This window comes from Pistacia vera, unplaced genomic scaffold (assembly GCF_008641045.1).
Source record: "Pistacia vera cultivar Batoury unplaced genomic scaffold, PisVer_v2 Contig665, whole genome shotgun sequence".
Lineage (NCBI taxonomy): Eukaryota > Viridiplantae > Streptophyta > Magnoliopsida > Sapindales > Anacardiaceae > Pistacia > Pistacia vera.
In genome coordinates, this window is record NW_022196518.1 from 87001 (window position 1) to 109813 (window position 22813).

Sequence of the window (22813 nt, forward strand, 5' to 3'; positions counted from 1 at the left end):
AAATGGTTGAAGAGCCAAGAGAATACGGACAGGAAATGATGAGTGGTCTGAAAGAAGGTGAGAAATAATGGTGGTGGCTTCATAAACTGCGAAAGGTCAATTGGTGTAAATCACCCAATAGGCTTAATTGCCTTGATTTGCTTCTTGTTTTGGCCTTGCGTCTAATGAAAAACCGTAGTAAACGGAAGCCTTTTCACATTCAATACCAATACCAATATCAACTGTCCTTTCAATCCGTACGATAATTTTGGTACCACTTTCCTCTTTCCCTGTCCATTTTTCTTCTCGTTGTCTATCCACGACTCTACCTTTACGCGCTAACTTTGCCACATCACCATTTCAAATTGACAACGTTTACATTTAAACACCCTTATTAGCTCCGATTCAATTTTACTGGTACCAAAGCTCCATCTTTAGACATATTAGGTGCCAAAGGAACAGGTCAGAATCAATTGGAATAACTGCAGATTACAGCAGACTTAGTCATCAATCTGCTGATATGATTCTGCTTGATTAATCTTTTAGCTGTAACAGCACTTGATCTTTGCATCAAGCTTAGGCTAATTTGTTATCTCAAACGTGTATAAATAACTCGCTGTGGATGAAAGAAAGCATCACAGTTTTCAGCTTCAATTCATTTGCTTCACATTATATTGGCTTTGCCTATTGTCTACATTCAATCCATAAACACTTTTTAACATTATCAAAGAAAAGTTAACCATGCACCTTGAAATTCCATCAAGCTTCTCATCTGACTCTCAAGTCAACACTATATTTCATTGGAGTATATGGATATTACAGAAAATAAATACACTGTTTAACCTGTGAATGAAGAACAAAATGTTTCTCTTCCTGGTGAATATTGACTTGAAAGACTAACAACAAAAAGTCTTGTTAATTATTAGGTATTGGTAAACGGAATGGAGCCTGAGAGATGTTGTGTCTCTATTTGTGCCAGTTCGTTGTTAGGGGGAACATCACATTCCATTTCCATACACAACAAAATACTTTCGGTGGATCTGTCTTCTCCACCGATTTGTCTATCTAGCCAAATACCATATATCTTCTTCCGATGTTAAAAGAGAGAGCAAACATGTAACATGCCAATGAACGAAAGAAAACACACATCGGATTCCAAATGAGTGGACTGCGTTGATACCGTCAAATTGCCGCAGCAAGGAAAATTAAAACCAATAAAAATATCTATAAAATAGAAAATGAAGTTTGAGACAAAGAGAATGTAATTCAGAAACTAGTCCCCATCCAACAATAGAGTTAGGTTGGTTTTTCCCAAGCAACAACTAGAGATTTAGACTAGAGAAGAGGGTTCAAAAAGTTCTGGTGTTGTTGTACCAGCCGATGGTCCCTACTCGGCTACTCCTTTGTCAATTCTCAATGGCCTAGTAGGTCCACTCTCAACTTGCAATTTCATTTACTGGGGTTCTCAGGAAATTCATTATATTGGATCTTCAGCTTTGTGTTTTTAGGTTCTTTTTACTGTTTAACATTGGGTGGTCAGTAGAATCTATCAACCTTGGCTTCTTCTTTATATATGCTAGAATCATAGCCGAGTAATTTACCCCTTTCACTCTTTCCTTTTGGGTAAAAGGGCCTTGATTGTTTGGATTTTTTTTTTTTTTTTTAATCCCTGGAGGCCTAACACTGAACAGATGGTGACTGATCAAACCAAGAGGTTGGATTTGTATGGTGAGGAATTGGTTTCCAGGTTCAGCCTCAGAGCATTTTCAAACTACGTTTATTATTTTTACAATTTGGACGGCTAAGTTGATGGTCCCAACAATAATGTGGCACGTCAAGTGAAAACGACTGTGAGAGTCATAATATAATTTCATCAAAATCAATGTAATGTAAATAAGATTAGTATTTTTGCTCAAATCCAATCAATCCTGTCAGGGTTACATGATTTGGAAGGCAAGTTTAAGGATAACCATTTTGATCCTAGGACGAAAATTTTAGGTTAACTTCAATGCTATGGGGCTAGGTATGTGCTGGATTTCATAGGTTTTTGTTGGTCCAAACAATCATCAAATCTACGTGAGGCCCAGTTTCATGATCTGTTTGACCCATTCAATTTCTTTTCTGGCATGGACCCATCAGCACACTAAAAGTTTCAAATGTCCACCCCTATTCCTGAAATCAGCTGTTAACTTTTAACAAATTCTCTACATTGAGCAATAATGGAGAATACAGATCAGTTGTGGTCATATTAGAGGATTTGCATCATAAATGGCTGTAATTCCCATTATATTTATAGTTTAAATAGAAATCAGGGAGCATGCTTTTCGCAAAGCCCAACATGCCCTTGTGTCCTCATGCCCAGGGAGCAGTTGAATCTTCACAGATATAATATGCTAAAATATGACTTACCAAGTTTCAATAATTAATCTGATAATTTTATATTTCACAATAACCATCCCCATCCAATGAACTACCTAATTTAACACATTGCTCCAGTTTTACTTTTCATTGCCATTTTATCATTGCAGCATGGCAATTAACAATCAAGAATCTAATGGGATAAGTTGGTTTATTTGGTGTTCATCACAGGTAATTCAGAGAAATTATCTAAGCTAGAGATTCAGACTGCATATAAAATTCATGTGAAAAATCAGATAGGAAAGATAGTAAAGCTATATGTGGATCAAAGAATTGAGCTAGAAATTTGTGTATTGTAGCATTCACTTAATTTGGAATTCATGTACAGTATTGTTTTTTGTATTCATTTGCAATAGGGTTGTAAAAATTCCAAGGCAATTCCTTTTAAAAACTGGAATGCCATTGAAATCTACTGGTAGAATATTGAGGAGGGAGACTCTGCTCTTGACAAGACACCTAAACACCTTCTCCAATCCATCCTCAAGATCCTGGATGTTTGATTCTAATGCCTCCAGGGGCTTCAGCAAAGTTTGCAGTTGCTCAAAACTTGTGCATTTGCCTACATTCACAATGTCCATTCACTCAATACTCAACCTCTCCTTCACAGGCTATACGTTTCGGTCCCTCAACTTTGAAGCAATTGACCAACTGCTAGACTTTGATCTGCCTTTGATTGAGAAATGGATGATAAGACGGATTCGAAAATTGAGAAGCTAATCTCTTCAACTTCTTTATAGCAACAACAGCTAGAAGATTGCAATCTTTGTCAAGAAGTTGTTTCTTTTTGTTCCCTTCAAATTTCTGAGAATCTTGCAACACCTTATTGATGTTTTTTCTAGAGTTTTTGTGTTTCTAACTTCATTAGCAAGGCCGGCTTCTCTCTTTTCTTCGAAGGGATGATTCAAAATTTTGAACAGATTCCTTCAGCTGTGACAAGATGTCTTTAGCTGAGTACACACATCCAACACCCTGAGGGATACCAACACATTCTCGATGCATTTGTCCTGCGATAATTGGATAGAATCTGTTGGACGGCGGCAACTGAAGCATATCATCAACACGCTCGTACAAATCTTCAAGAGCATTCAGATTGTTGCATACTGTTGATGTGGCTTCTGAAGCCTTTAAACTGTTCAAATGCTCCTCTACATTTGAAGTTACAGGGTGAGATCTTGAGGGCAAACTGTTGAACGAGTAGTGAACTAACTTTGGGGCCATTTTCCTCTTTGCAGGAAAGCTGAAACTCAAGTTTGGAGAGAAGTATGGCAAGCTGATAAGTTTTCAGAAACCTAAAACTTATTAGAGGGATAGGGGCACAGGGAAAGACAACGAGTCTCATTTCGTAAGGGCTTCGTCTGGCAATCATGTGGCGGAGCTTCCTACAATTGCAGCGACATCACCGATATTATTGCATCGTAGAGATTTAAACTAATCAAATATGGATCAAAACAGGTATATATATATTCACACGGGTAGCATGTCGCCCTGCCCCCAGGCAGAATCAATACCAACACCAAAATCCCATTTCTTAATTGAATTCCTCGCATTCAGCCGTTGTAGCCAGCAAAAGATCCATCATAGCATAAGGTAAGAACCTTGACAGCCTAGTGCTTTATTAACCTCATTTCGAATTATAAATTTCTAATTTGTATAAACACCATTGCTGTCATGCCGTGGATCTTCCAACAATATGCAGCAATGACAGTTAGTAACTTTAAAGAAATAAAATGCAGATGCACACGAATGGTATTGCAGTGCTTCGCACAGTAATGAGACCAGAATCTTGACAATATCGTTCAGCCATGCATATTGCAGTATAATACTCTCAACAATAAACTATAGAACTCTCAGAACATGAGGAATCGTGATAATTTCAAGGTTAATATGTATTAAAATGATGATAATGCAATATCGTAATTTATTGAATAAGAACCACTCAGTTTTTTTCTTTTCCAGGTCAGCTCCTAACCACTGTTTTAGCTCAACTGAGGTAGGTAACATGCATCCTCCTACACCCCTCAAAGCGAAATTGTGATAGTTGTTACATTATTTTTTTTTATTTGTCTAATTGCAATGTCATGCTCTGTTTGCTCTTTTGGAAATTGGAAGCCAAACAAATCAAGCCTCAGGCTTCTATTTCATAAGATGACACATGCATGAGAAAAGATAAATTCATTCATAAAAAACTCATACACGTGCCATATTACAACTTTACACTCAATCCATTTTTATAGATTTTCAAAGCAAAACTACCTTGACGGTTAAGATGTAACTTAACATGACAACATTACATAACTAAACATCAGTTTTCATCGGTGTAACTTCCTTAACCGTTCAAAACGATTGATCATACCTACATCTTCTTTTTTACAGCACTTTTGATCATATTTCAATAGCTTCCAAATTAGATGGTCTTCATATCCAAGAAAATTAAGTAAAATAAATATTAATACTAAAACTGAGCTGAGATATGAGATCAAGTGTAGTCTTAATTGTGCAAGAACAAAATTTGAGCAACTATAACGCAAAAAAAGGCTTAATACAGACTGCAAAGCCACAATCTTTATTGAATCAGCAGCAAATATTACAGGATTTTGTAACAGAAATACGTACAAACTTGCTAAAAACATTGAACATGACTCCACTAACAACTTATTCACTACTAAGATAACGTATTCCTAAAAACAAGCACATGACCAGCTCTACTTCAAAGACTAAATCTGGAAATACACACGTTTAACAACTTTCAGCACCAAATCAGACAACATCCATTAGCAGCAATCCTGACCAAATCAGCAGCACACTATCATGCCAAATCAGCAGCTGAGACATATTCTCAACACTCCTCCTTGGATCAGATGCTGCACATTCCTAGCTTTTCTCTTAGAAACTAAACCTGGTTTTGGACAAGGCCTGGTAAATATATCAGCACTTGATCTTCGGTTCTGCAGTAAGCCAAACATACTTCTCCTTCCTTTTGTATTTCCCTTAGGAAATATATTGATTTTAAAATGCTTTGTCCTGCCATGAAGACGGGATTACTTGAATTGCTGCTTGTTGTCAACCAAAATCTTTGGCCTTCGTTCTGCTCCATATGTAGATCAATTAGCACCTTCCTAAACCAAAGAGCTTGATTGACAGCTGCTTGAACAGCCACAAACTCAGCTTCTGCAGTACTTGAGCAACCAACTCTTGCTTCTTAGAGCACCATGAGAACACCCTGAACCAAACTGAAACAAAATCCAGTTGTGCTCCATATCATCATTGAACCTGCCCAGTCACTATCTGAGAAGCCATGAAATTCAAGGACTGAACACTGTGAGAACTTAACACCATAGTTGGCAGTGCCTTTCACATATCTGACAACTCTCTTTTGCTGTTGAAGATGCACTTCAAGCACAGTGCATAAATCTTGAAAGCATACTCATAGCATATAAGATACAGGCCTGGTTGCGTGAGATAGATCAGGCAGCCTATTAAGCTGATCTATAACCCTTCATCAACTTTGTTAGACCCATCATCCTTGCTGAACTTCTCCTTCTGAACCATGGAGTTGTTGTAGCCTTGCAACTCTCCATATGAAACTTCTTTAGAATCTCCTTTGCATATTTAGTCTGACAAATAAAAATGTCTTCTTGCCTTTGCTCACCTCTATTCCAAGAAAATAAGACATCAAGCCAGATAGTCATTTCAAACACCTTGAACATTTCTGTCTTGAAGTCTTAATAAGCTTTTCATTTCCTCCTGTGATAAGCAAATCATCAACATAAACAGATACAATATTAAGTCAGAATCCACCTTCTCACATACAAAGTGGCTTCACTAAGGCTCTTATCAAAGCCTAGGCTTAACAAGTGATCATTAATTCGGCTGTACCAGGCTCTTGGTGCCTGCTTAAGACCATACAAAGCCTTCCTTAGTAGATACACTTTTGTCCTCATGACTTTCACCACAAATCCCTCTGGTTGCTCAACATAAATCTCCTCCTGTAAGAAACCATTTAAGAATGCTGACTTTACATCCAGTTGATACACTTTCCAACCCCTCTGTGCAGCTAATGCCAGTAACATTCTGATGGTATCTAACCTGCAACAGGTGCAAAGGTCTCTGAGAGTCCACACCAAACACTTGAGCATACCTTTTAACAACAGTCTTGCTTTATACTTGTTGACTGAACCATCTGAGTTGTATTTGGTTCTAAACACCCATTTAACTCCAATAATTTTCCTATCTGGAGTTTATCAACAAGCTCCCAAGTATGGTTTTTCTCAATCATTCTCATTTCTCTTCATGGCTTCCACCCACTTTGTGTGTCCGGCATCTTTGTACTCTGTAGCGCCATCACAGCAACGTTACATAACCACAGCCTTAGCCTCATCTTCCTGTTGGTTACTTCTGCTCTTGCAAATTCTTTCCACATGGCCCATTTGATTGCTCTATTGCACTTAACATCAGGCCTACTCCAGCACCTGTTCTGAGAGTGATTAGTCCTTCCACAGTGAGGACATGAAGGAAACCTTCCAGCATTACTGTTGTTGTTTTGAGCACCTGCATTCCCATTACTACTGTTGGCTCCAGCACCTTTGTGTTTCCTCATTTTGTCTTCTGTCTTTACCACTTTTATAGATTTGCAACTTTGCTTGTAAAGCACCTTCAATAGACCCTCCTCTCTAATTTGTCTCCTTTGCTCTTGTGTGCAAAGCATTTAAAAGTTCTGCCAATGAGATCTCTGCAAGATCTCTAGACTTTCCAAAGCAGATATCTTGGCTTCAACTTCTTAGGTAAGGTCACCAGAATTTCCTGCACATCCTTCTGTCAAAAAACTGCACTCAAGAAGCCTCACTCGGTTAACAGTGCTCAAAGCCTGTCTGCATACTCCTTGACAGTCTCAGATTCTTTCATCTTTTGGAGCTCAATCCCTTCTGAGATTTAACACCTGCATACTTCTTGTTCTCGCGTTGCCTTGAAACTCCTCCTTGAGATACTACCAGATTTCAAAAGCTGACTCCAAGTTCATGATCTTGGTAAATAATGCTTCAGACACTGCTGAATGGAGGCATGATTTGGCCTTGAACTTCTTAGTTCTTCTCTCCTTGGAACCTTAATTTGCTGCATAGTGGGATGTCAGGTAATGGTCAATTTCGTAGTCTTCCTCGACTGCCTCCCAGAGGTCCACAGCTTGCAAATAAGAGACATTTAACTGCCTATGTATGATAGTGTGCAGTTTCACCAGTGAAAACTGGTGGAGAAACTGGAGAGAAGGCATTGGAAGCCATTAATCAAGGTTTCTGTTTTCTGGTTTGGTTGTAAATAACACTACTCACAAACGTCACACAGATCCCTTAAGAAAAATGCTCTAATACCAATTTGTAGTCTTAATTGTGCAAGAACAAAATCTGAGCAACTATAACGCAAAAAAAGGCTTAATACAGACTGCAAACTGCCACAATCTTTATTGAATCACAGCAAATATATACAGGATTTTGTAACAGAAATACGTAACAAACTTGCTAAAAACATTGAACATGACTCCACTAACAACATTCACTACTGAGATAACGTATTCCTAAAAACAAGCCACATGACCAGTCTACTTCAAAGACTAAATCTAAAAATACACACGTTTAACAACTTCAGCACCAAATCAGCAAAACATCATTATGCAGCAATCCTTGACCAAATCAGCAGCCACCTCATCATGCCAAATCAGCAGCTGAGACATATTCTCAACACAATGGTGTATCAGATATATTATTGTATTCATTTACAATATGGTATGTACAAATTTCAAGGCAGTTCATTTCAAAAAAACTGGAATGCCATTGAGATGCTAAGTTTAGCATTAATGTCCTGGGATTTTAAGAAAAAGAACTACTGACTCATAATATTGAGAAGGGAGACTCTGCTTTTGACAAGACACCTATGCTCCTCTCCAATCCATCCTCGAGATCCTGGATGTTTGATTCTAATGCCTTGAGGGGTTCCAGCAAAGTTTGCAATTGCTCAAAACTTGTGCATTTGCTTAGCTTCTGCTGCTAAAGGCTTCTTTCAAGATGTCCATTTCATGAATATACTCAACCTCTCTTTACATGCTCTGTGTTTTGGTCGCATCAACTTTGAAACAAAAACCAGCTGCTAGGCTTCGATCTTGCCTTTGATTGAGAAATGGATGATAAAATGGACTCGAAAATTGAGAAGCTAATTTCTTCAACTTCTCTTAGAATGCCATAACAGCCACAAGATTGTATCTTTGTCAAGAACCACTGAGGTGTTTGTTGAAGGTTGATGTTGCGCTGGAAGTTTGGTTTGCCAATTGTATGAAAACCTGGAAAAGTTTTGCTCTGCATGGACGTGCATGGGAGTGCTTACGGTTCAGTGGCTTAAGATTTACTGAATTTAATGTTAATCCTTTTATTTATTGGCTCAGCTCTTTTGTAATGAAGTTGTTAGTTTTTTGATGGTTTAGCTGAGATTAAGGAAAAGTATTCTGATGGTTGTTGAAACAGTGAGAAGAAGTATGTTATATGCAGATTTTGTCTAATGAAATGATGTCCAGTTTTAGTTTTTATCTCTCTTCTTCTTTGAATAACCAGCACACAAAAACGAACATGGTTCAGAGCTGAATCAACCAACTAACGTCTAACAAGTTCACTCAAAAACTCATCCAAATCACCATCAAACTTCAGCCTTAGCAAGAACCAAAGTCTTTCAAAAACCTGAACAATTTCACGCATGGCTTTCAATCTGCGTTTCTCTCACCTCCAGTGTTCAATGGGGACCAGTATCACATTTGGGCTGTTAGAATGAGAGCCTACCTAAGGGACAAGGGCTGTGGCAATATGTGGAAGAGGAGAAACAGCCACCCCAACTGGTCTAAACCAACCTTGAACCAAATGAGAATGTATGAAGAGGAAATGTCCAAAGCTCCAAGAGCTCTCTCTACATACATTCGGCAGTAACAAACCTTGTATTTACAAGGTAATGGCGTGTGAAACTGCAAAGGAGGCTTGGGATGACTAAGAGAAGAATTCAGGGAAGTGACACAACCCGTAACATGCAAGTCATGAATCTGCACAGGGAGTTTGAAATGCTGAGAATGCAGGAGGTAGAGAAGGTAAAGAGTATGTAGATAGACTCATGAGTGGTGGTGACAAAATCAGATTGTTGGGAGTTGAGATGAGTGACAAGATGATAGTTGAAAAGGTGTTAGTCGCCTTCCGGAAAGATTTGAGTCCAAGATATATTCCTTAGAAGATTCAAAAGATCTCTCCTAAATCAGCCTCACTGAACTGGTTCATGCCCTGCAGGCCCAAGAACAAAGAAGGTTGAGAGGCAGGAGGACTCAAATGAAGGTGCTATGTTGGCTGCTCAAAAGGGAGTGAATACGCAGGGAATAACAGAAGATATGCTGGGATAAGAGAGGAAAAGAGAGAGCTGGGGACAGTGGGGAAAATAGAGTGGAGGAAGAAGTTATCCACCATGTTCCCACTGCAAAAAGAAGGGACATCCGGACAACAAGTGCTGGTTAGGCCTGGGATTCAATGCAGGGGATGCAAACAATTCGGCCACATGAAGGTGTGCAGGAACAAGGCTGCACAGCACCACAGCAGCACAAAGTGCAGATGAACAGCAGCAGACCATGAATCAGAACAGTTGTTTGTAGCTTCATGCTACTCAAGCAGACCTGTGGAGATTTTTGGGATAGACAGCGGATGCACAACCACATGGCAGCAAATGTGGAGAACTTTGTCAGGTGGACAGGACATACAGCTCCAAGGTTAGGATTGGAAATGGTGACTATGTAGAAGCAAGAGGGATTGGAGATGTGGTAGTCAAACTAAGGCGGAACTAAGGTTATTTCTAACGTTTTGTTTGTACCTAAAATTGCAAAAAACTTGTTAAGTGTGGTCAAATGTTAGAGAAAAATTTTACCTTGCATTTCCAAAACAATTCTTGCATTATAAAGGATAGAGAAGGAAAGGAGTTGTTGAGTGTAAGGAATGCTTGACAAAAGCTTTCCACTAGACTGGAAAAACCAGAAAACTCAGCATTAATCACCAAGGTTGAAGAGTCTGAGTTATGGCATAGAGGGCTTGGACATTTTCATTACCTTGGAATCAAAGAACTCAAGTCAAGGGACATGGTATTAGACCTACCCGAAATAGAAGAGAAAAGGACTTTGTGCACAGCCTGCCAACTTGGCAAATTAGCAGGCCACCATTCCTTCGGATCAAGCCTGGAGAGCAAGTCACAAGTTGCAATTGATCCACTCGGATGTGTGTGGCCCTATGAAGAACGAAATCTCTAAATGCAGCAGGTACTTTGTACTCTTCATTGATGATTTTTCAAGGGTGGTTGGGTCTATTCTTGAAGCAGAAAAATGAAGAGGCTGCTGTGTTCAAACAATTCAAGTTGCTGGTGGAGAATTAAGTTGGAACCTTGATCAAAGCAGTAAGGACAGACAATGGAACTGAGTACACCGCAAATGAGTTCAAGACAATCTGCAGCCTAGCTGGAATACAGCAGCAGTTCTCAGCACATATACCCCTCAGCAGAATGGTGTTTGTGAGAGAAGAAACGAACTATTATGGAAATGGCCAGGTGTATGATGACTGGAAAAAGCCTCCCTAAAGTGTTCTGGGGAGAAGCTGTCAATGCAGCAGTTTTCCTGCTGAATAGGCTGCCCACCAAGGCTGTCAAACATCAAACACCAATTGAGGCATGGACTGGAATCAAGCCAACAGTAGGGAACCTGAAAGAATTTGGAAGTATAGCCTGTGTAATGATCCCAGCCAGCAAAAGGTTAAGTTGGATGACAAGGCAGAAATTGGGATATTTAAGGCTACAGCAGCAACTCTAAAGCCTATAGAGTTATGTTCCTGAGTCCAAAAGGATTGTAGTCACAAGGGACATTAAGGTTGAATGTGGAGTCTGGAATTGGAAGAACAAAGGGTTGATGTGCAGGTTGAATCAAGTCAAGATGAGAGAAGAGAGGGACTGATTCAAGAGGCAGATTCAAATAAGGAAGAAGATCATGCTGTAAGAGGAACTAGAACCTTGGCTGATGTGATGAAAGGTGTAATACGGCAGTGGTGGAGCCAAGATGCTATTTTGATGCTGCAAAATTGAGTTTGGAGGTGCAATGCAGGAAGAATTGAGCATGATCAATAAGATCAAACCTGGAAACTGGTACCTAGATGAAAAAAGAAAAGTCATTCAGGTTAAAGGATTTTAAACTGAAAATCAACCCTGATGGCTCAATCTACAAGCATAAAGCAAGGTTGGTGGTGAAGGGCTTTGCACAGCAACCAGGCATTGATTTTTCAGAAACCTTTGCCCCGGTTGCTAGGCAAGACACAATCAGGCTGTTGTTGGCTCTTGCAGCTCAGTTCAACTGGAAAATTTCAGCTGGATGTCAAGTCTGCATTCCTGAATGGATGGATTTCAGAGGAGTTGTATGTAGAGCAACCGAAGGCTACAGGTTGAGGGAAAGGGGACCATGTGTACCTACTGAGGAAGGCATATTATGGCTTGAGCGGACCTAGAGCCTGGTACAGCCGAATAATAACCATTATAGCAGCCTTGGATATATTAGAAGTCCTAATGAACACACCTCTACATTAGGAAAACTGAAAGGGAGTGTGTGGTCTTTTATACGTTGTGATTGTTGGTGACAGGGAGTAATCCTGATGAATTGGACCATTCAAGTTGGATATGCAAGTGAATTTGAAATGACAGATTTGGGATTGAGGAAGTACTCCTTGGCATAGAGATAACTCGAGCTGTTGGGGAGATTTTTGTTTGTCAACAAAGGTATGCAACCGAGCTTCTCTCAAGGTTTGGAATGGAGAACTGCAAACAGTGAATACCCCTCTGGTTCCCAACTTGAAGTTAAGCAAAACAGATGGTGCAGAGAGAGTTGATGAAGGGAAATACAGAAGCTTAGTGGGAGTCTGTTGTATTATACAGCCACCAGACCTAACCTTATGTTTACAGCAAGTTACCTCTCAAGGTTTATGAGCAACCGAAGTGAATTGCACCTTAAAGCTGCCAAACGTATGTGAGGTATGTGAAAGGAACCTGCATGTTAGGCATTGGTTCAGGAAATCCGAAAGTCTGAAGCTGATGGGGTACACTGACAGTGACTGGGGTGGACCCTGGATGATGCAAGAGCACCTCTTTTTACGTGTTCTACCTGAATGAGGGTGCAATCAGTTGGCTGTCAAGGAAGCAGGAAACTGTGGCTCAGTGCCGCAGCAGCTGTGAACCAGGCTGGGTGGCTTAGGAAGATGCTGAATGACTTACAGCAAATGCAAATGGATCTACTTTGATTTTGTGTGATAACCAGTCAGCTGTAGCAATGGCAAAGAACCCTGTACTTCACGGCAGAACAAAGCATATTAAGATTAATAATCAGCTGTTAGGGAAGCTGAACAGTGTGGAGAAGGGAACTTAGTTCACTGCCGAGGGGAAGACCAGGTTACAGATATCATGACAAAGGCATATGCAAATCAAGTTTGAAGCCTTGAGGCTAAAACTTGGTGTTTCCAGCCAAAGCACCAAGGTGGAGTGTTGAAGGTTGATGCTGTGCTGGAAGTTTGGTTTGCCGATTGTATGAAAAACCTGGAAAAGTTTTGCTCTGCATGGACGTGCATGGGAGTGCTTCACGGTTCAGTGGCTTAAGATTACTGTAATTTAATGTTAATCTTTTATTTATTGGCTCAGTCTTTGTAATGAAGTTGTTAGTTTTTTGAGTGGTTTAGCTGAGATTAAGGAAAAGTATTCTGATGGTGTGTGAAACAGTGAGAAGAAGTATGTTATATGCAGATTTTGTCTAATGAAAATTGATGTCCAGTTTTAGTTTTTTATCTCTCTCTTCTTTGAATAACCAGCATCATAAAAACGAACAGTGTTTTTTCTCGTTTCCCTTCAGATTCTTGACAGTCTTGCAAACTAAGTTATTGATGTTTTTTCTTGAGATCATATAGATTCTAACTTCATTGGCGAGGCTAGTTTCTCCTCTTTTTCTTTGGAGAGGTGACTCAAATTTTGAAGAGATTCCTTCATCTGCGACAAGATGTCTTTAGTAGAGCACACATATCCGATGCCTTGGAAGGATCCATCCAACACATTTTCGATGCATTTGTCGTGACGATCATTGGATAAAACTGTTGGACCAACGGCAACTGAAGCATATATCAACACACTCATATAAATCTTCGAGTGCTCTCAATTTGTAGCATACTGATGATGTTGATGTGGCTTGAGGCCTTTAACTTGTTCAAATGCTCTTCCAAGTTCAATGTTGCAGGATGAGATCTTGGAGGCAGACTGTTTGAACGAGCATGTGAACCAACTTTTGGGGCCATTTTCCTCTTTGATAGGAAAGCTAAATCTCAATTTGGGACAGACGTAGTACTGAAGTTGATAGTTCCTCTTAAACGAAAGAGCTATATGTAGAGGTATAGAGACATGAGATAGACAAGGAGTCTAATTCTTAAGGGCTTCATCAATCATGTGGTGGAGCTTCCTACAATTACGGCGACATCTCACCAATATAATTGCATCAGAGAGGTTCAAAACTGATCAAATATGGATCAAAACAGGATAAATTATATCTTCACACGAGTAGCCTGCCACCTGCCTCCCAGACAGAATCAATAAACATCACCGACAATCTAATTTCTTAATTGAATTTCTCACTTTTATTCATTATTATAGCCAGACAAAAGATCCAATATGAACCTTGACGACCTAGTGCTTAGCTTAATTTAGTGATACTTATTGTCAACTTGATGGTGTTATGGGGTCAATTAATTGAAGTCAATTATGCTTTTAACTTTCAAGATTCAAATAACCTCATTTCAGAATTATTAATTTCAAATATGTTGTAAACACCATTGCTGTCCTGCCTTGGATCTTCAAACAGTTGCAGCAATACCACATTACTTTTGCATTATTGGGGGAGTGATAATAGTTAATAAACTTAAAGGAAATAAAATGCAGATGCACACAATTAGCATGCCAATGATCTTCCCAGACAGTAATGAGTCCAGTATCTTGACTATATCGTTCATCCATGCATATTGCAGTATAATACTCTCAACAATAATAATTTAGCTCTCTTAAAACATGAGGAATCATGGTGGCGTTTAGCTAAATGATTTTGATAATTTCATTGAATCAGCAACCACTCAGGTTTTATTTTTTCCAAGTGGACTGCCAACGGAGCTCAATGAAGGTTAGGTAACATGCATTCTGCCACACCCTTCAAATCAGAAATGCAATAGCTGTTGCATTATTGCAATAAGTTATTACTGAGTTCAGTACATTAACTGTAAATGTAAAATTATGCAATACATGAATTGACCTGTTACAATTTAACATATAAAAGACGAAGGACCAAGGGTATCTATGGCTGTAAAGATGTTCTTGTTCATTTAAACAAATCTGAGTATTAAGAAGATGGAACAATTGATGATGTCTTGCTTAATTATTATACAAAACATACTTTCTTTCTTCTTTGTAATTGTCTAATTTGCAATTATGTGTTCTGTTTGCTTCCAAATTTGATTCTTTCATATCCAAGAAAGTAAAGTAAAATAAATATTAAAACTAAAAATAAGCTGAGATATGAGATCAATGGTTGGCATCAGATATATTCAACTCCAAGTGTCATGTACAATATTTTATGTATTGATTTACAATATGGTATGTAAAAATTTCAAGGCAGTTCCTTTCAAAAAATAGGAATGCCGTTGAAGTACTAAGATTAGCATTGACGTCCTGAGGTCAAGAACTATTGGCTGAGAATATTGAGAAGGGCGACTCTGCTTTTGATAAGACGCCGATACATCCTCTCCAATCCATCCTCAAGATCCTGGATGTTTGATTCTAATGCCTTCAAAGACTTGAGCAAAATTTGCAATCGCTCAAAACTTGTGCATTTGCCCACATTTACAACATCCAATTCATCAATCTCCTCAACTTCTCCTTCGCAAACTATTCGTTTTGGTCGCATCAACTTTGAAATGATGAACCAGCTTCCAGGCTTTGCTCTTGCCTTGGACTGAGAAATGGATGATAAGACGGACTCAAAAACTAAGAAGCTAATCTCTTCAACTTCTCTTAGAATGCCAACAACAGCTAGAAGATTGCAGTCCTTGTCAAGAAGCTGTTTCTTTTCGTTTCCCTTCAAATTTCTGAGAATCTTGCAGACCACCCTATTGATGTTTTTTCGAGAGTTCATGTAGTTTCTAACTTCATTAGCAAGGCCAGTTTCTCCTCTCTTTCTTCGTAGGGAAGATTCAAAATTTTGAACAGAATCCTTTAGCTGTGACAAGATGTCTTTCGTTGAGCTACACACATCCAACACCGTGAGGGATCCATCCAACAGATTTTCGATGCATTTGTCATGACAATTATTGGACAGGATTTGTTGGACGACTGGCAACTGAAGCATATCATCAACACACTCATATAAGTCTTCGAGTGCTCTCAATTTGTAGCATACTGATGATGTTGATGTGGCTTCTGAGGCCTTTAACCTGTTCAAATGCTCCTCCACTTTGGAAGTTACAGGGTGAGATCTTGAAGGTAAACTGCTAGAACGAGTATGTGAACCAACCTTTGGGGCCATCTTCTTCTTTGATAGGAAAGCTAAAATCCAATTTAAGAGAGACCAACTGCTGAAGTTGGATGGGTTCTCTGAAATAAAAGAGCAATATATATAGAGTTATAGAGTAGACAAGGAGTCACATTTCTGAAGGGCTTCTTCTAATAATCATGTGATGGAGCTTCCTAAAATTACGGCGACATCATAGAGAGTTGACACTAATCAAATATCGACCAAAACATAATAATTTATGGCTTCACACGAGGAGCATGCACCCCTGCCTCCCAGGCAGAATCAATATCATCACCTGCAATCGGATTTCTTAATTGAATTCTCCACATTCAGCCATTATCGTAGCCAGACAAAAGATCCATCATAGCATTGCGTATGTGAACAAGAAGAATCTTGACAGCCTGGTGCTCCTTTTAATACCTAGCTTCAACCTGAATGCACAGTGGGATCAATTAATTGAAGTCAATTATGCTGTTGATCTACCAACAGTTGCACTAATTTCATATTATTTTTGCATTATTGGGCGAGAGATTACAATTAATTAACTTTAAAGAAGTAAGATGCAGATTCACATGAATGGTATGCCACTGTGCTTCCCAGATAGTAATGATATCAGAATCATAACAATATCGTTCAACCATGCATATTGCAGTATAATACTATGAAAAAAACTAATTTATACTTTCAGAACACGAGCAATTATTATGGCCTTGAGCTTAATCAGAATTAAATGTACATACTTGCATGATTTTGATCATTCCTGAATCAGCAACAACTCTTATTTCTTGCCAACCAAAGGGTTTGGTCAATCAAGGTAGGCAGCATGCATCCTCCCTACAATAATAGCACTGCAAACCCTTTTTAAAAACCGGGGATGCCATTGGAGATAAAAAAAAATATACTTGTCTTCATGACTTCATGGAGATATACTAGTGGTTAAAGAGTGTTGAGAAGAGACACTCTTATCCTAATCAAACACCTGAAAACACACTCCAATTCCACCTCAATTTCTTGAACTGTTGATTCTAGTGCCTTCAAATTCTTATAGCTTTCAAATCTTCATCAATTTTTTTCAAGTTGTCAGTCTCTTCCTCCTTTCTCTCCTCTTCAGAAGCTACGCGCTTGGATTGCATCCCTTTGAGATCAATGACCAGCTGTTTGGTTTTGATTAAATTGGTGTTGGGCCTTTTAGTTTCGGCCAGGACCATGTGTGGGTTAGTCAATATATTTTTTTTTTATTGGGTGTCCGAGTTTGCGGCATATCTTAATTAATTCTTCGAAACCTAATAATGGTTTTTGGTTAAGAAATTAGTCAAATTACTCCATTTAGCCTTTTGTACAATAAAAATAATTAAAGGAAAGAAAAAAAAAAAAGAAGTGCACATTGATTGGAATAGTTGTTTACAAAAAGATCAAAGTGACTGGATATTATATCGCACACGTGGAAGCAAACAAGCAACACTTAGACATATGGCTTGGAGTAAACCAACTTAACACTCTTATTACCTCTCGAACTGCAAGTTCAATGTACAAAATTTTCAGCACTTCATAGTTCATAGTCATACTACCAAATCAGCCCTCAATATATTTACGTAATTGTGTACGCAACATTCCAGGATTGCGTACGCTGTAACCTCACCCTCATCATCAACTCCAATTTGAGGAGATAATATAAAGAGTGATAGAGGGAAGCGAATCTAAGAGACCATACAGCCATGGCTTCAACAACCAACCCATTGCTCTCTTCTAACTTCTTTGGTTCTCAAATCCTAATCTCGCCTCCAACTCCCAAAACTACCAAATCCCCACTATCTTTCCCATTCTTCTGTGGAAATAGAAGGTCCCAAAATTTTCACTCAATCCTCAACAAGAAAGAACCAAATTCATCATCGTCGCAAACGAAAAAATTATCAACTGAAGCCACTTTAGCTGCTTTGGTAGTGTCTTCGCTAACCCCACAAGCTCTAGCCGTTGATAACACACCACCACCGGTAATCGAAGCCCAGCCCACGAGGCCTAGCCCTTCAAATTCTTCACCTTTCGCTCAAAACCTTCTCCTAACAGCACCTAAACCCCAGTCTCAATCCTCTGACCTCCCTGAAGGCAGCCAATGGCGATACAGCGAATTCTTAAACGCTGTCAAGAAGGGTAAAATTGAAAGAGTCAGGTTCAGCAAAGACGGTTCTGCCCTTCAGTTGACAGCCGTGGATGGCCGCCGTGCCAGTGTTATTGTCCCCAATGACCCGGACCTAATCGACATTTTAGCCATGAACGGTGTCGATATTTCGGTCTCCGAGGGTGATTCCGGTAATGGACTTTTTAACTTCATCGGGAATTTATTGTTCCCGTTTCTAGCCTTCGCTGGTTTGTTCTTCCTTTTCCGTCGGGCTCAGGGCGGGCCTGGTGGTCCAGGCGGATTAGGGGGTCCCATGGATTTTGGAAGATCAAAATCCAAATTCCAGGAAGTTCCTGAAACTGGTGTTACATTTGCTGATGTGGCTGGTGCTGACCAAGCAAAGTTGGAGTTACAAGAAGTTGTAGATTTTTTGAAAAATCCTGATAAGTATACAGCTTTAGGAGCTAAAATTCCAAAAGGGTGTTTGTTAGTAGGACCACCAGGAACTGGTAAAACTTTGTTGGCAAGAGCGGTTGCTGGAGAAGCCGGAGTTCCCTTTTTCTCATGCGCAGCTTCAGAGTTTGTTGAGTTGTTTGTTGGTGTTGGTGCATCAAGAGTGAGGGATTTGTTTGAGAAAGCGAAATCGAAGGCTCCCTGCATTGTGTTCATTGATGAAATTGATGCTGTTGGGAGACAGCGGGGGGCAGGGCTTGGAGGAGGAAACGATGAGAGAGAGCAGACAATTAATCAGCTTTTGACTGAAATGGATGGTTTTTCAGGTAATTCTGGTGTTATTGTATTGGCCGCCACTAATAGACCGGATGTTCTTGATTCGGCTTTGTTGAGGCCTGGGAGGTTTGATAGGCAAGTTACCGTTGACAGGCCTGATGTTGCTGGTAGAGTTAAGATTCTTCAGGTAAGCATTGTACAAACTTTGCTTTTTACCTTAAGTAAGTTTTGTAGTTTAACTCACTTGTTTAGAGTTGATATAGAATATTTGCATTATCAAAGATTTAGAAGGTTTTTTTGTACTTAACAAATTATTTTGAGATATATGGAGATACATGTGAATATAACTAACTGTGTCATTTTATAGGAGGTAGTTTGCCAACTAATATGCAATAGCTATTTATATATAGTTTGCGAGCTTTACTTGTATATCTGTAACAGTGTCTGTCCTTGTGTAAACAGTATTGATAGTTTGAAGTCTGTTTCAAATACAAATCTTTGCCTTTGATGTTGATCAAATTCTTCTTTTGTGTTGGGCGGTTTGAACTTACTGATACAAGTTGTTTTGATCGTGTGGTCCAGTCGAAGACATGTGAACCTGTTTTGTATCTCCTAACCCCTTTTTGTCTCCCTTACAGGTGCACTCAAGAGGAAAGGCACTTGGAAAGGATGTGGATTTTGAAAAAATTGCTAGAAGAACTCCAGGTTTTACTGGAGCTGACTTGCAGAACCTGATGAATGAGGCAGCCATTCTTGCAGCCAGGCGTGACCTCAAGGAAATAAGTAAAGATGAAATTTCTGATGCTCTTGAGAGGATCATTGCTGGACCTGAGAAAAAAAATGCAGTCGTCTCAGATGAGAAAAAGAAATTAGTTGCCTATCATGGTAGTTATTATTTGAATTTTCTATTTTTGCCTTGCTTTTTCAGCTGCAAGTTGCTTTTGAGTGTTTAACTCTGTATGTGTACTCCAAATTGCAGAGGCTGGCCATGCTTTAGTTGGTGCACTCATGCCTGAGTACGATCCTGTAGCCAAGATATCCATCATTCCCCGTGGCCAAGCTGGTGGTCTTACCTTTTTCGCTCCAAGTGAAGAGAGGCTTGAGTCTGGACTGTACAGCAGGAGCTACCTGGAGAATCAGATGGCTGTTGCACTTGGTGGAAGGTTAGTTCATCTTGGTTAATGCTTTGGTTAGCATTATAAACATTATTGGTGTTTTTGTTGCTCTTGAAGAGAGTTTATATAATAACTATATCAGTTTCCCCCTATGGTTCTTATTCAAACTCAAACCAAATGGGCTGGATTCATGGAATCTTGAGACATTTATTTGAACAAGAAGAGCAAGATCTTCGTAAATCTCAGCATTCAACCTCATTTCATCTGACAAACTCCTTATACCGATGCAGGGTTGCGGAAGAGGTAATTTTTGGTCAGGAAAATGTGACAACAGGAGCATCAAATGACTTCATGCAAGTTTCACGGGTAGCAAGGCAGATGGTTGAGAGATTTGGGTTCAGTAAAAAAATTGGACAAGTTGCCATTGGTGGACCTGGTGGAAATCCCTTCTTGGGTCAACAAGTAAGATTATTAATATATTTTAGTAGTCATTACTCTATCATGACCGTAAGTCCTTCTGCATTATGAACATTGTCATAATGATGGATTTGCCTGTTTCCATTGCAGATGTCTTCTCAGAAAGACTACTCCATGGCAACCGCAGATGTGGTAGACTCGGAGGTAAGGGAACTAGTAGAGAAGGCATATTCAAGGGCCAAGCAGATCGTCACAACCCATATCGACATACTTCACAAGCTTGCTCAACTCCTCATAGAGAAAGAAACTGTTGATGGGGAAGAATTCATGAGCCTCTTCATTGATGGGCAAGCTGAGCTGTTTGTTGCCTGATTGCTTCTGTAGCCATCAAAATCATGTTTGTATTATAAGTTTTCGTACACAGCTTGTAAAACCAACTAATTGTTTTTCCAATTTAGAAATATGAGGGCGTATTAGGAGGATATGTCCCACAAATTATTTTTTCTGCTTGGCTGTTCGCAGAGCCAACACATGAGAGGCCAAGGATCAGCCTTTTTTCTTTTTTCTTTTTCCACCAGGACCATTAACCTATGTATCAGCAATCTACCTGTCAATACTCAATACAACTCCACATTTCCTTGAGAGAAACAAACATACATACCAATATGCAGTCTCCAATAAATTCAAGATTATAGATGTGATGATATTATAGATCGAACATTTGGAAGAACTTTTTCTTTTTTCCATTGATCTATTGACAAAAGTTTGGTTACGTTACTTTGGCTGCCAAAGACTGAGTTGAATCGCTAAACCAGAATGTTGACATGGCATGTGTTAGCACAAGGGTCGAACGAACTTATCAAAAATGGATCACTATGTTATCAGTCAAAATCTTATAATAAAATCGGTGGGAAGTTTCAGACTTTCAAATTGAAAGAAATTAGCTTTTGCAGCTCCTGTTTTATCACTGATTGGATTGGCTACTGTATAAAGATTGCTGCTAATACAAGTATAAAGAACCCCCTTTGAGCTTGAATTGGAATTTGATCTGAAGAAGATTTGAAAAATGTGACAGTGACACCATGTAACGAAGTTTTGAAAAACTGGGAATGAAAATTGTCGCTTAAAAGAAAGGAGATGTCTTCCTGTAAACCGCAAAAGATGGACGGCATACTGCTTCGGTGCTTCCTCGAACATGAACAAGCTGTCAGCTATTTGGTTGAACCAAGAACAAGACCCTTCGTGTTTGCTTTTCAACGTAAGAATTTGTTAGAGAAAAGAAAACTACAAACGGCACCTCGTATTATTCTCTCAAGCTAGAAGAAGAACAGCTTTGTCCCACCACGAGCAAGAAGCCAAAACATGAGCAATAAACCAACCTTATTTCCTGCACATTGCTTTAGGACAGAATCTAATCAATTACAGTAGTCTCAAGTCTCAACTACCAACTCGCGGTATTCAAAAAGGGACTTTCTGACTAGTTTTACAACTCGACACGGCTCTAAAACACACGGGTTGTGAAAATACTACTAGAGTAAATAACATTTTCCCACCCAAGGTTTCGCGAATCTNATAAGTTTTCGTACACAGCTTGTAAAACCAACTAATTGTTTTTCCAAATTAGAAATATGAAGGGCGTATTAGGAGGATATGTCCCACAAATTATTTTTTCTGCTTGGCTGTTCGCAGAGCCAACACATGAGAGGCCAAGGATCAGCCTTTTTTCTTTTTTCTCTTTTCTACCAAGACCATTAACGTATGTATCAGCAATCTACTTGTCAATACTCAATACAACTCCACATTTCCTTGAGAGAACAAACATATATACCAATATGCAGTCTCCAATAAATTCAAGAGTATGGATATGATGATATTATAGATCGAACATTTGGAAGAACTGTTTCTTTTTTCCATTGATCTATAGACGAAAGTTTGGTTACGTTACTTTGGCTGCCAAAGACTTAAGTTGAATCGCTGAACCAGAATGTTGACATGGCATGTGTTAGCACAAGGGTCGAACGAACTTATCAAAAATGGATCACTATGTTATCAGTCAAAATCTTATAATAAAATCGGTGGGAAGTTTCAGACTTTCAAATTGAAAGAAATTAGCTTTTGCAGCTCCTGTTTTATCACTGATTGGATTGGCTACTGTATAAAGATTGCTGCTAATACAAGTATAAAGAACCCCCTTTGAGCTTGAATTGGAATTTGATTTGAAGAAGATTTGAAAAATGTGACAGTGACACCATGTAACGAAGTTTTGAAAAACTGGGAATGAAAATTGTCGCTTAAAAGAAAGGAGATGTCTTCCTGTAAACCGCAAAAGATGGACGGCATACTGCTTCGGTGCTTCCTCGAACATGAAAAAACTGTCAGCTATTCGGTTGAACCAAGAACAAGATCCTTCGT

The 22813-nt window shown here is 39.2% G+C and overlaps 3 protein-coding genes across 4 annotated transcripts; 1 reads left to right on the forward strand and 2 right to left on the reverse strand.

The window, feature by feature from the left end:
• Window positions 1-3258: 3258 nt before the first annotated feature.
• Window positions 3259-3615, reverse strand: LOC116112655. The gene has a single exon (XM_031398779.1). The coding sequence runs from the start codon at window positions 3613-3615 to the stop codon at window positions 3259-3261; it is 357 nt and encodes a 118-aa protein (XP_031254639.1).
• Window positions 3616-15196: 11581 nt separating this feature from the next.
• Window positions 15197-16036, reverse strand: LOC116112656. The gene has a single exon (XM_031398780.1). It carries the CDS (start codon window positions 16034-16036, stop codon window positions 15197-15199), a length of 840 nt encoding a protein of 279 aa, XP_031254640.1.
• Window positions 16037-17565: 1529 nt separating this feature from the next.
• LOC116112625 (ATP-dependent zinc metalloprotease FTSH, chloroplastic) lies at window positions 17566-22074 on the forward strand. 2 transcript variants are annotated; one of them, XM_031398743.1, is made up of 6 exons: window positions 17566-19056; window positions 19508-19754; window positions 19849-20032; window positions 20275-20446; window positions 20552-20812; window positions 21979-22074. In XM_031398743.1, exons 1-5 carry the CDS (start codon window positions 17740-17742, stop codon window positions 20771-20773), a joined length of 2142 nt encoding a protein of 713 aa, XP_031254603.1. In that variant the 5' UTR covers window positions 17566-17739; the 3' UTR covers window positions 20774-20812; window positions 21979-22074. The 2 variants fall into 2 exon arrangements, with proteins under 2 accessions (XP_031254603.1, XP_031254602.1); XM_031398742.1 differs by lacking the exon at window positions 21979-22074 and having other exon boundaries at window positions 20552-21049.
• Window positions 22075-22813: the final 739 nt, after the last annotated feature.